This window comes from Mesoplodon bidens, assembly GCF_964165515.1.
Source record: "Mesoplodon bidens genome assembly, chromosome: 11".
NCBI lineage: Eukaryota > Metazoa > Chordata > Mammalia > Artiodactyla > Ziphiidae > Mesoplodon > Mesoplodon bidens.
In genome coordinates, this window is record NC_138167.1 from 89,648,685 (window position 1) to 89,662,309 (window position 13,625).

Below are 13,625 nucleotides of genomic sequence, written 5' to 3' on the forward strand. Positions count from 1 at the left end.
TGGAAATAAAAACAAAAATAAACAAATGGGACCTAATGAAACTTCAAAGCTTTTGCACAGCAAAGGAAACCATAAACAAGACGCAAAGACAACCCACAGAATGGGAGAAAATATTTGCAAACGAATCAACAAAGGATTAATCTCCAAAATATATAAACAGCTCATGCAGCTCAATATTAAAAAAAACAAACAACCCAATCCAAAAATGGGCAGAAGACCTAAATAGACATTTCTCCATAGAAGACACACAGATGGCCAAGAAGCACATGAAAAGCTGCTCAACATCACTAATTATTAGAGAAATGCAAATCAAAACTACAGTGAGGTATCACCTCACACCAGTTAGAATGGGCATCATCAGAAAATCTGCAAACAACAAATGCTGGAGAGGGTGTGGAGAAAAGGGAACCCTCTTGCACTGTTGGTGGGAATGTAAATTGATACAGCCACTATGGAGAACAGTATGGAGGTTCCTTAAAACACTTAAAATAGAATTACCATATGATCCAGCAATCCCACTACTGGGCATATACCCAGAGAAAACCATAATTCAAAGAGACACATGCACCTCATTGTTCATTGCAGCACTCATTACAATAGCCAGGTCATGGAAGCAACCTATATGCCCATTGACAGACGAATGGATAAAGAAGATGTGGTACATATATACAATGGAATATTACTCAGCCATAAAAAGGAACGATATTGGGTCATTTGTTGAGATGTGGATGGATCTAGAGACTGTCATACAGTGTGAAGTAAGTAGAAAGAGAAGAACAAAAATCATATATTAACGCATATATGTGGAACCTAGAAAAATGGCACAGATGAACCGGTTTGCAGGGCAGAAATTGAGACACAGATGTAGAGAACAAACGTATGGACACCAAGGTGGGGAAGCCGCGGGTGGGTGGGTGTGGTGGTGTGCTGAATTGGGCGATTGGGATTGACATGTATACACTGATGTGTAAAAAATTGATGACTAATAAGTATCTGCTGTATAAAAAATAAATAAAATTCAAAAAAAAAAAAAAGGAACTCAGAGAAAAAAATCCATGGATGCCATGAGTTTAAGTAGATTTCTTGCTTAAACAAGTTTTGCAGGAGTAGGAGAGATCTGAATTCTTTTCTCCTCTTTAAAAAAAATAAAAATAAAAAAGAGATAGTTTGCAAAGTCTCCCAGGATCAATATGAGTATAGGATAAAAAGTAGAGTGCCTGTCTTGCAAGGACATATGTGTGGCAAACTACTTAAACATATGGCAGTAGGTGGCAGCAACATGCCATCAGATGGTAGAACAATCGAAGAGACCTAGCTGATAAATGGGGGCCATCTAGTGAAGGACAGATTTCTTGAATTATGGAGACAAGAAAAAATAAAACAATAACAAAACAAAAACAAACATATTAGCAATGAATATTAAAAATGGCAGATTAGGGCTTCCCTGGTGGCGCAGTGGTTGGGAGTCCGCCTGCCGGTGCAGGGGCGCGGGTTCGTGCCCCGGTCTGGGGGGGTCCCGCGTGCCGCGGAGCGGCTGGGCCCGTGAGCCATGGCCGCTGAGCCTGCGTGTCCGGGGCCTGTGCTCCGCAACGGGAGGGGCCGCGGCAGTGGGAGGCCCGCGTACCACAAAAAAAAAAAAAAAAAAAAAAATGGCAGATTAAAAAGACAATTATACGCATTTTTGCTTTATATTATGGTTTTAAAAAGCTTTTTATTTTTAAATAATTTCAGTTAACTAATGAATATCCTTTACCCAGATTTCCCCAAATGTTAGCATTTTACACATTTGATTTTTCACTTTCTCTCCCTCTCTCTCTCAACACACACATTGTTGTTATTTTTTTCAACTTGTTTGAGAGTTAGTTGCAGGCATGATGCCCCTACATAACTCTCACCCAAATGCAGTATAAATATCAATATCAGGAGATTACTACTGATTCAATATTATTTACAGACTTTAAAAAAAAAATTTCACCAATTGTGCCATTAATGTCCTTTATAACAAAATGAAGTTTTTTCCCTGGTTTAGAATCCAGTCCAGAATCACGAGTTGTATCAGATTGTCATAGCTCTTTTATTCTCCTTTTAATATATTATTTTTGGAGAAAATTAGCTAGAGATGTATAAGAAAATGGTGCTTTCCCTGCTTTCCTCCTAATTATAAATTGGCTTAAAATTTGTATAATTAGCATTTTTTAATCAGTAGTTGACCCTAATACTTTTTACTTTGTTCATGGTTAGTAGATGAAAACAAAACAAATATTACAAAATTCATTATATGAAAAGCACATCAAATAAACTAAATATACATACACTATAGAGTTAGATTGCTTAAATTTTTAAATGCCACTTGATGCATTATCCACATAGGAAAATAAACTTGCCTTCTGCTTTCCTCCTAATTATAAATTGGCTTAAAATTTGTATAATTATAAATTTATTGTTCATCAAATCACTGTGCAAACAGTATTTCCGTTAACTTTTAGGCTTTTTACTGTCATCATAAATTCTATCATAAACTTAGGTAAACGCCGAATGGTTCCTGGAGTGATTTTTTTTTTTTTTCCTAGGGGGCAGTCTGAAAGTTCCAACAAAATTCAGGCTATTTGAAAGGCAAGGTAAGATAAAAGCATCACTGGATAGGAAACCAAGGACTGACATTGCTGCTGTTGAAAATGGAGGTGAGTTAGTTTATTACTGATTTTTTTTTTTTTACCTTTTTATTTATTTATTTTTTATTTTTTGTTTTTTTTTAATTTTTTTTAAATTTTATTAGTTTCTGCTTTATAACAAAGTGAATCAGTCATACATATACATCTGTTCCCACATCCCTTCCCTCATGCATCTCCCTCCCTCCCACCCTCCCCATCCCACCCCTCCAGGCGGTCACAAAGCACCGAGCTGATCTCCCTGTGCTCTGCGGCTGCTTCCCACTATCTATCTACCTTACGTTTGGTAGTGTATGTATGTCCATGCCTCTCTTTTGCTTTGTCACAGCTTACCCTTCCCCCTCCCCATATCCTCTAGTCCATTCTCAAGTAGGTCTGTGTCTTTATTCCCGTTTTACCCCTAGGTTCTTCATGACATTTTTTTTTTAACTCTGTATATATGTGTTAGCATACGGTATTTGTCTTTCTCTTTCTGACTTACTTCACTCTGTATGACAGACTCTAGGTCTATCCACCTCATTACAAGTAGCTCAGTTTCGTTTCTTTTTATGGCTGAGTAATATTCCATTGTATATATGTGCCACATCTTCTTTATCCATTCACCCGATGATGGACACTTAGGTTGTTTCCAGCTCCGGGCTATTGTGAATAGAGCTGCAATGAACATTTTGGTACATGTCTCTTTTTGAATTATGGTTTTCTCAGGGTATATGCCCAGTAGTGGGATTGCTGGGTCATATGGTAGTTCTATTTTTAGTTTTTTAAGGAACCTCCATACTGTTCTCCATAGTGGCTGTACCAATTCACATTCCCACCAGCAGTGCAAGAGTGTTCCCTTTTCTCCACACCCTCTCCAGCATTTATTGTTTCTAGATTTCTTGATGATGGCCATTCTGAGTTTATTACTGATTGACTCTGAGTATGTCACCATATAATAAATGAGTCTGAATTTTCTCTCTCATAACTGACTTGTTTCATCAACATCTTTTTAGCATTTTATTCATTGGCTTTGGATAAACTCCTTGAGGTCAGGAATTGTGTATAATCAATTGCTCTAGACGAATCTCTAGTAGAATGTCTGGCACATGACGAGCACTCCATAAATATTTGTAGAATAAATGATTTTACGTTTAAACAATTGAATGACTAGATGTATAGAGACACGTTTATAAAATTTACAGATGACTGGAAGCTAATATGCTGGAACAATGAGCCAGATTTAACAAGGTAAACTCAAACTGTGATAAACATAATCTCTTGCATTTAAGTCCAAGACATTACCAGTAGGTTTTCTTCAAGTTGGGAAAGACCTGACATGATATGTATTGTGAGGATAAAAATAAATGTTTTTGTTGGCCACAAGGTTTCAATATAATTCAGTAACATGTGTCAGCTACCGAATAGCTAAGGTAAACTTACACTGAATTATTACGAATAGTATAGGAAAATAATTAAATGTGATAAGTCATTTTAAAATACTCAGTAGAGTGTATGACTTATAGAATGATGCTCCATAAATGTCATCTATTATTATACTAGTTCCACTGATTTCTTCACAGTGTAGTCCACATTTGGGCATCATTTTTAAACAAGGTTACTTGAAACAAATATTTTATGTTAAGAAAGGGTAACTTGTATGGCGAAGGATCTGAAATTAAGTATTTAAGTAATATTTAAAGCAACTATGGATATTTATCCTGGAATATAGAAGATCTTTAAGGAACATAAAAACTGCTATCATATGTCTGAAGATATTATGTGGAAGATAAATTATATTTACTCTGAGTATCTCTAAAGTGTGGTAAAGATTGTTATATGGAAAATTGTGTTGACTGTGTGAATTTTCTTCTAATTATCTGTAAGTGTACATACTGTATTTTCATATATATATATATATATATATATATACACTTGTATTAATCGAAACATATATGGTATGTATAGAGATGGTGATGGTATCACTGAGAAGTATTTACATAAAACTGTGCAAAAGGGGTATTTTAGGGGAGGATTTTCCTGTATTAAAAGATAGTTTTGTACAATTTTCTGCCATCATTGCCACTGACAGTAAGTTATTGTCATAGGAGGTGACTGCTACATTCCACAGAGGACCATATTTCTTGGAGTAGATGAAAATAAAGCTTTAACTGAAGAGAAAAAAATCATGATGTCGAAATGTTCAAATGCTAAAGGTAATGAGCCAGTCTATATTTTGATCCATTTGTAATTTGTATAGACAAGTTAAATATAAAGCATGATTGTTGTAGAGGCAAGGTAATAAATAAAAATATACACAAAATACACTAGATAGGAGTCAGAAGCCCTAAGTTTCCAGTCCTGGCTCTATCCCTAATTATTTGCCTATGGGGCTTCATCTTTTTTTAGCTTCAGTTTCCTTATCTGAAAAATTAGCCTGTTGGACTACATAATTTCTAGGTGTCTTGCTAGCTCTAAAGTTATTGGTCCTCTTAAATGGTACTACCCAGTCCTCTTTAGTATTTTTTTTTCATCTTCCAATATTCAGTGTGATTGAATTTGCTTAGAAAGCTTTGTGAAGATATACATACTGAGAAGAGTATTAGTTCTCACACTGACTTCTCTACTTTATGATTATTACTAATTATAGTCTGTGGATAATCCAGAGATATGATAATAAAACACATCCTCTATAGTTTTATGCTGCCTTTATCGTGCTTAGAATCCCCCAGCTGGGACCTCTGCTGGGCAGCTCTCTCAGTCACAGGCAGTACAGCTGTCCTGTAATTAGAGAACTTCACATGTTCTCCATCTAAGTATTAACCAATTACATCCACTGTTTTCCCCACCATTAAATAAATATTCTCAAGAACAGGAAGACACTTGTGATCAAATTCTCCTTATGGAAAATTACATGTAAATCTTGTTTCCTCTCTTTTGCTCAATCCATCAAAAAACACACACCTCTGACTACACTAATAACCATAGCCACCATTCACGTGTGGCTGTTTAAGTTAATTAAAATTAAATAAAAATTTAAAATTCAGCTCATCAGTTGCACTAGCCATACTGCAAGTGCTCGATATCCACATGTAACCAGTGGCTATCATTTCAGACAGCACAGATTTAGAATGTTTCCATCATTGTAGAAAACTCTATTGGATGGTCCTGCTCCAAAGCTTAGAACAAGTGAAGACTGTTACAGATATTTCTTCATCCTTGGTTTAAATTGGCACACTTGATGTAAAATTGCTAACCTTTTATTTTTTTGTATTTTATTTTTTTACACAGAGGTATTAAAAATATTGCCACAAATATATAATTTACATATTGAAGATAATGGCTGTTATTTCTGAATTTTTAATGTTTTGTTAGTGACAAATTCGGGGGACTCAATGTGGTAATTAGGGAATTTCAGTGGTGGGTTCTAAAAATTAATATACATATATATTTTTTAAATAGGTATGCCCATCATATAACGCTTGCAAAGTGAAATACCAACGGAAACACTTCTTTTTACTAATAGTGACATTCTATTTTCTTAATTTGCTTTAAAAGATAACAAGGACAGTCCTCATCCAAAGCGTTCCCTAACTACCCAACTAGTACCTACAATGCATGTATTAAATGCTACTGAGAATATCAGTATGAAGTGCAGAGAGGACCCCTCTTCAAGTGAGACATCAGCTCTATCACTTTTATTTATTTATTTATTTATTTTTTATTTTTTATTTTATTTTATTTTTTATTTTTTTTTTAGCTCTATCACTTTTTGACCTTAGATATATTTGCCTTATCGTGGATTTACTTTGCTTATTTGAAGTAGAATTTTAAAAAAGAAAGAAAAAAGGATGGTTTGAAAACTATTCAGGATTAAGAATTAAAGACACAATATTCTTCTAATTGACAATGAATTGTGATGTAGGTCCTAGTAAATTATACACTTTCCCACTAGTTTAATTTAGATATTAAAGTTAATAATATACTATGTTCTCTGAAGATTCATTAGTACATTTTAAATTTAACCCGTGCTGGGATACATTGACACATTTTTATTACGTTTCAGATTATTTTTCTTGATTTGGCTTCTCCTTGCTATTTAGTACTTGGAGCTTCTTCTCTTGATATAATTAAGACTCATGAATCTTCTTGTTTCCCTCCCTCCTTCCTTCCTTTTCCTTATTTCATTTATTGAACCCCTGTAATATTCTTCAGCCCCAGCTGGGAAACAAAGGGAACCGTGATGGTTTACCTCAGAGCAGCTTAGTTTAGTGACACGTGTGAAAAATATGGTTTCCAAGTTCTAGGAGTGGGAGCATCAGAGTAAGTGTGGAGTATGATGTTTGGAGAGGAGGTGGTGAATCAGAGCTTCACTGAAGGTTTACTGCTGAAGCTGAAGATGAGAGCTAGGGCAAAGAGAGATTTATCAGCCCACTGTAGAGAGCTAATATAATCTACATAGTGAATTTGATGTTCATTTTCTCTGTGTAGTAGTTACTTGTGAATGTTTAGGATCTCCACACAGAGAAATAATAAAGAATGCTCCTGTTTACTAAGTCATTTTAAGAGACTCTGGATAAATGTACCTTAGAAATTCCTGGAAAATTGAGCATGCACATAAAATTTTCCATGTAAAAACATGCAAGCAAGAAGTGAATAACTTAGTGATATTAGCACTTACAAATTCTGATTATTGAGGCTTGTTTCACTAAACTATCTATACCCCCCAACTTCTTAAGATCTTAAAACAGTAAGGTAATAGTCATTAAAGTATTTTACACTAATCCAACTTCTTAAGAAGTAGTAGTTTTGGCTTAAAAAGTACAGAAAGATTTATGTTCAAAATAACAATTCTAAAACTACTTAAAAATAACATTATAATGAGATATATAATTATATTTGGATTGTAATTTTATGCTCTTTTAAACCTAAAAAGATCCACACATTCCTTTGGAGAAAAGCATTTTTCTCCAAAGGAATGTTACTTATTGAAAGTTTTCTCATCAATCAATTTCCAAGATAGGTTTTTTGGTACTTAAAATTAAATCACCCTTTGTTCTAGAAAGTAAAGTATTGGGGTGGTACATTTATTTTTTTCTCTTGCTTGACATATGAATGCACAGATATTTAATTATCACCTACAGTAATTTTCAGATGAAAGTGTCTCTTTAAAAACTGTAAAACTGGGCTTCCCTGGTGGCGCAGTGGTTGAGAATCTGCCTGCCAATGCAGGGGACACGGGTTCGAGCCCTGGTCTGGAAAGATCCCATATGCCGCGGAGCAACTAGGCCCGTGAGCCACAACTACTGAGCCTGCGCGTCTGGAGCCTGTGCTCCGCAACAAGAGAGGCCGCGATAGTGAGAGGCCCGCGCACCGCGATGCAGAGTGGTCCCCGCTTGCCGCAACTAGGGGAAGCCCTCGCACAGAAACGAAGACCCAACACAGCGAAAATAAAGAAATAAATTAATAAACTCCTACCCCCAACATCTAAAAAAAAAAACAACAAAAAAACAAAAAGAATAACTGTAAAACTTTGTATCTTCTTTAAGTAAATGATGTCCAGCCAGTGAGGAAGCCTCATTTTAAAGGCCTGGAAAAAAGAAAATGGATTTATGATGAACCAAAGAACTTTCCTGGCCCAGGAATGCAGAGAGGTAAAGTGTCTATGTATTTGATATTCCTAAATTGTAATTTGCAAAGAGATTAAATAATATTTTCTAGCAGAAAAACAAGTCATTGTCATGCAACATGTTATTTTAGATGTCAGCCCAATTCCTATAAACTTAGTTCTTTTAGCTTACATTATCTCCCATTGTGCTATCAAACATTTAAAGTGCAATATGTTATTTACAGGTGTGAAACCAGCTTGTTTTATCCCTCACTCTCTTCTCCCTTTCTTTTATAGCAGTACAGGCTCCAAATCCCAAAAATAAAATGAGTTACCATCGCAATAATAAAAACAGAAATTCTGAGAATGCCTCCTATATCCGTGGTCAGAGAGATGCTGTCAGAACTGTCTCAGTGAATGCACCTCCCTGCAGCAGGCCCACAAACGGGTCCTACAATAAAGTTGATGTTAACAAGGAACCCAAATTCAACCTCTGTTCAGGTGGAGTTCAACACTTATATAGGCTCTTTACTCGTGTCTGTGGTGTGCATTCCCATGGAATTTCCTGATGGTCCAACTAATCTTAATTGTTATCCACCCCCTTCTTTTTCCAGGCCATCACCACCATAACATCTTAGAAAACTAGTAAGAGGATTTTTGTCCATGTGCAGGAGTGCACGTGATTTAAAGGGTATTGGAGAAAACATGTTGGGTGCAGCTGGCTTGACATGACCCTCTCTAGAATTTTGTCTCAGAGCACTGCACTTTGTTCCCCCTGGATAACTTTATGTCACTCTTGAGGATTGTTTTTGAATGGTTGACATTTTCTTGTTCCACTGACTGCATTGTTCAATTATCACTTTCTGTCTAGTGCTGTGGTTTTTCTTTAGGCCTTCATGATTACTTTCTGAAAGGGTTAGTTTGCGGGTTAACTGCAATATTTTTGACAACCTCTCATTTCTCCCACCCCATGCCCAGATTGCTTCTAAATCATTTCATCATGTAATAGGCAAAGTCATAGTATTTCTCAGGAAGTACAAGGACGCAAGGGAGGAGGGAACCAAATCTCTCTTTTTTTTTTCCCCTCTCTCCGATGAATTTGGCTCTTTTAAAGTTGGGTTTGTCTTCTCAACTTAACAGAAGGTCACTCAATTCCCTGTAATTTCATGTTTGTATTTTCCTGTGTGCACAGTCTAGTTAGTAGAGTTCTGAATGTTGTGTACTTTCTGAAACATAAGTGAAAACTATGTCTCTCTTAGGTCCTCCTTTTACAATTTAAATAGAAGTTAGCTTTTAAATTATTTTCTTCTATTTGGTTTAGAATGGAATGATGTATTGATTTATATATAAAAATAAGGATATTCTTCAGTGAAACAGACTTTTAATTTTATTAACTACTATTATTTTATTATTAATTTTATTATTATTTTACTGTGAGTGGTTAGCTGTGAAGGATACAGTAACTACCAGAACAGTTTGATGCCACAGTCTAGATTTGTGTTAAGGTGGCCTCACCTACCTACCTACCTACCTACCTACCTTCCTTCCTTCCTTCCTTCCTTCCTTTCTTTAGCTCTGCAAATGTTAACAGAATTTTATGTAAAATCATGGTAAAGCCAGGCAATGAAACATTTTGATTACATACACATATCATACTCTTCTCTAGCTTAGCCTCGTGGGAGCAAGCCTTATTTGAGGAACTAAACAGTCAATTAAGAGATGTATAATCGTGTTCATTGATAACTTAAATGGTTTTAATAAGCTACTTGTATCCCTGATGCCTTAGCCTTGAAATGGTAAAATGAATTATTAGAGAATAGCTTCACCTCTGAGATATTTATAACTTTGAAATGCTCCTGGAATATGATTTTAACATTATAAAATATTTAATTCCTGTTTCCTTTTTCTCTCAGATAAATATATGTCAACATCATATAATGGTTCAGCCTGGCGAAAAAGAATTCCTTTTTCAAAAACATATTCAAAAACTGAAAAGATATATTCAGGTAAATATTTACTAGTGATTTTAATGTATCATACAATTCTGAAAATAAATGACAAGTTTTTAAGCTCAAGGAACATATATTAGAAAATTAGGAAGTTTTCACCATATACCTGAACATAATTACTTGGAGTTTAGTAGATATCTTCTCTACTAGCAATTTAATTTTACTTTTTTATTGTGTTTTCCTTTGGCTATTTTTATTTTATCAGAAATCTTTGGATATATTTCTCTCCTTAGAAGCATAGCAGTTTCAGCAGTTATGTAATATAAGATGCATTCTTTGTTGAACTACAAAGCAATATATAAGTCCATATTTTGACACAAAATATTAAAGCCCTACTATATCCACCATGGACACATATTGGCTGGTGCTGGCTGACAGGGCATCTAAGACGTAGTTTCCAGGCTGGGAGGTTCAAAGTGACTATGGTCTCCCCCTTGTGCTCTGTGCTCTGGGAGGGTGTAGGGATTCCAGGAACCTCCTCAGTGTAAAGGTTTGTAGCAGATCCGGCCTCAGGTTTGGGATCTGATTCTTCTACTAAAAAGCTTGTTGTCTTCTCCCAGGTTATTCTGGGGCTGGCTCAGTGGGTTTGGAAAACCACACAGGATAAAATGGTTTCAGTTATTTCTTGGAAAACTGAACCTTTCAGAAAAAGACCTAGATAGGGAGTTCCTACCTAAATCAGTAGCCTAGAACTTTCAGAATTATCTGAAATCCATAAACTCTTATATGAGAGGTTCCCAGAATGAATTAGAACACATCCAGACTAGAAACTGTACACTTTCCAAAATATACAGCTGAGATCTTCTAAAGCAGTATTTCCCTATAAACTCTTGACTATAACTGTGATGCAGTATGCAGACCTGTATATATATTTATACTGGAGTCAGTTGTTTTCTTTTTTCCCATCTCTTCCCAAATCATACTGTACTGCAAGAAAACTCTGCTGTGGCACCATTTAATTGATTATATTTCCTCTTCACTTCATGTGGGTTGCACTTAATTTTGGGGGGAAGGAGGAGAAAAGGCAATTAAAATCCTAGATACAACTACCAGTTGTCAAGTCCCGTCTTTTTCTCCCATGGTTTCCTTGTGGGTGGGATGTTATTTGGAGTATTAAAGGATGTGCTTCTCACCCCGCTGCCTCTGTCCCGGTGACTACTCTTGTATTGCAGCGGCCTTCCCCCAACACCATCCCACACAGTGAAACATGAATCACCAAAGGATTTGGAGAAAGGAGGGGCCACTTCAGAGTAGGAAGCATGTACCATCCACGTATGCCACAGGAAAAGGGGTGTGACAGGGGATTTGAGCCAACGAAACTGCTCTTTTCTTTCCATCTGAAGAGTAAGGAGGAGGGTATGGTGAGACAGCAAGAGAGCAGAAACTGTGAAGCCACTGACACAGCACTAGTTCCCTCCTCTCCTTCTCCCGCCACCTCCAGCTATGCGAGGGCCCAGGGATAGAAAGGTCTATTATAGAATTCCTCTGGAACTTTTAAGAATCTGAGTAAAAAGGCTCTGCATTGTACTTCCCAGATGCAATCTAGGGGGGACGCTTTGGAGAGAGTTTCTCAACGCCATCTGGTGGTGGGGTTGTGGGGAGGACGAGGCACCTCTAACGCAAGAGGGCTGGAGACAGAGCCTCTTGAGGTTGCCAAGCTCCAGGGTTGCTTGGGAGGGCATCACATAACCCTGTGAGTTTCAAGTGAGAGTGAGTTCCTGGGAGAGAGGACCAGCAGGTCTACACAGTCTTCTGGCTAGGCCTAAAGGGATAGCATCGAAAAGATACCTCTGTGGTTGGGTGCTATTCCGGGGAGGACTCAGCTGGAACCTCAACCGTTTGCTGTGCCAGCAAGTAGATTAGAAACCAAGCCATCATCCACTGATCAAACCCCTGTTACGTGAAGTATGGTCTGAGGGTCACCAGCAGTGATATCACCTGGGAGCTTGTTAGGAGTGTGGAATCTCCATCTCAGACCTACTGAATCATTATCTTCATTTTAACAAGATCCCCAGGTGATTAGGATACACATTAAAGCCTGAGAAACCTTAGGCTATGTTATCTGGGCCACTGTTCACCAGCACAGGACCCAGACCTTCTTGAAACCCAAGATTGTTGAGAGGACATTCTTTTCCTACCTGTCACACAGCAGCAACCGTCCTCCCCAGTCCCAACCCTAGAAATTAGGATAAGCAGCAGGAAGGTAGGGGAGGGAGAAAAACCCTCAGAATTTCAAATCTGAATGTGATTGACATATACATGTGAAGTAGCTAAGAAAGCACTGAATGGGACTAAGTTTATATGCAAATTTTCTACATCAGGCAGAATGGGAATTTAGAATCAAGAAATTAAATAGAATTATAACAAAATAAAGTTAGTTTTCTTATTTACCTGAGCTTTTGCTGGGAAATGTGTAACCCCTAAACTCTTGTCCTTTCCAGTTGTTGTTGTCATCACCAGAATAGGGAGAGAAAGAGTAGCTTGTGTTTCCTCCCCTGCACTTCCTGCTAGGGCACAAAGGAGAGATTTCAGTGTTTCCCAGGGGACAGCTGGACTGCTGGAGAGAGCCACTAGCCTACTCCTCTAAGGAATATCTGGAGCGCCAAGGCCTCAGAAGTGTAACTGGGTGAGAGGAGTCTTTGGGACAATGTTGGCTGCTATGAGGCTAATGCAATAGGAGAGGAAAATGTGTCTGCGTCGAGGAAAGGAGCTGAAGGCAGTTAGAGACATCGTTGTCAGCCTTTCCTTGAGGCCACTTGTCCTTTCTGATAGGCATACAGCTGGTGTGACTGGAGGTGCCTTTCTCCAGAGGAGGGAACATTCATTCTGTTCATTCTGGGTGCCCCATGGTGCAGCCTTCTATATACTGTAGTATTATTTCCATTCCTCTCCACTCCTACATCTAAATTCAAATCACAGCGAGCTTCAAAGAGAAGTGGAATTAGTTTGAATGGCATTCTGATAATTTATGAATTAGAACAATAAGCTTAGTTTTTGTTTTGTCTTTAGATTTATGGTAAGTGATTAGCAAAAGAAATGCGAATTTTTGGTACCCTGAAAAACGCTAAAAAAGAAAATAATTGAAATATTTTTTTCTTTTTTATTATTAGAGCCAAGAAGAAATGGGAGGAAGTAAACCTGGAGGTTGAAAAAAGAGAAAAGTTCCAGAGATCATCTGGTTTACAATCAAAATGAAAATTCAAAGAATGATACTCAAGCAGTCCATACTGTATACTGGATAGCCATAGATGATAATTGCAAATTCTGAAAATAAGATGCAGGAAGTACATTGTGCTCTTTCAAAACTAATAAAAATGCAAATTACAAACAGCTGCCTGTGTATTTATATAGGTCTGGAATTCA

At 37.0% G+C, this 13,625-nt stretch overlaps 1 protein-coding gene across 1 annotated transcript in view; it reads left to right on the forward strand.

Moving 5' to 3' along the window:
• LOC308625147 (uncharacterized protein C12orf50 homolog) overlaps window positions 1–13,420 on the forward strand; it is a 32,914-nt gene extending 19,494 nt beyond the window's left edge. Inside the window, exons 6-12 of the mRNA XM_081249098.1 lie at window positions 2,571–2,681; window positions 4,754–4,861; window positions 6,204–6,320; window positions 8,195–8,299; window positions 8,551–8,754; window positions 10,167–10,259; window positions 13,373–13,420. Of these exons, the coding sequence (XP_081105224.1) occupies window positions 2,571–2,681; window positions 4,754–4,861; window positions 6,204–6,320; window positions 8,195–8,299; window positions 8,551–8,754; window positions 10,167–10,259; window positions 13,373–13,398 (764 nt within the window). The 3' untranslated portion in view covers window positions 13,399–13,420. The remainder of the gene's footprint in view (window positions 1–2,570; window positions 2,682–4,753; window positions 4,862–6,203; window positions 6,321–8,194; window positions 8,300–8,550; window positions 8,755–10,166; window positions 10,260–13,372) is intronic.
• The last annotated feature ends 205 nt before the right edge of the window (window positions 13,421–13,625 follow it).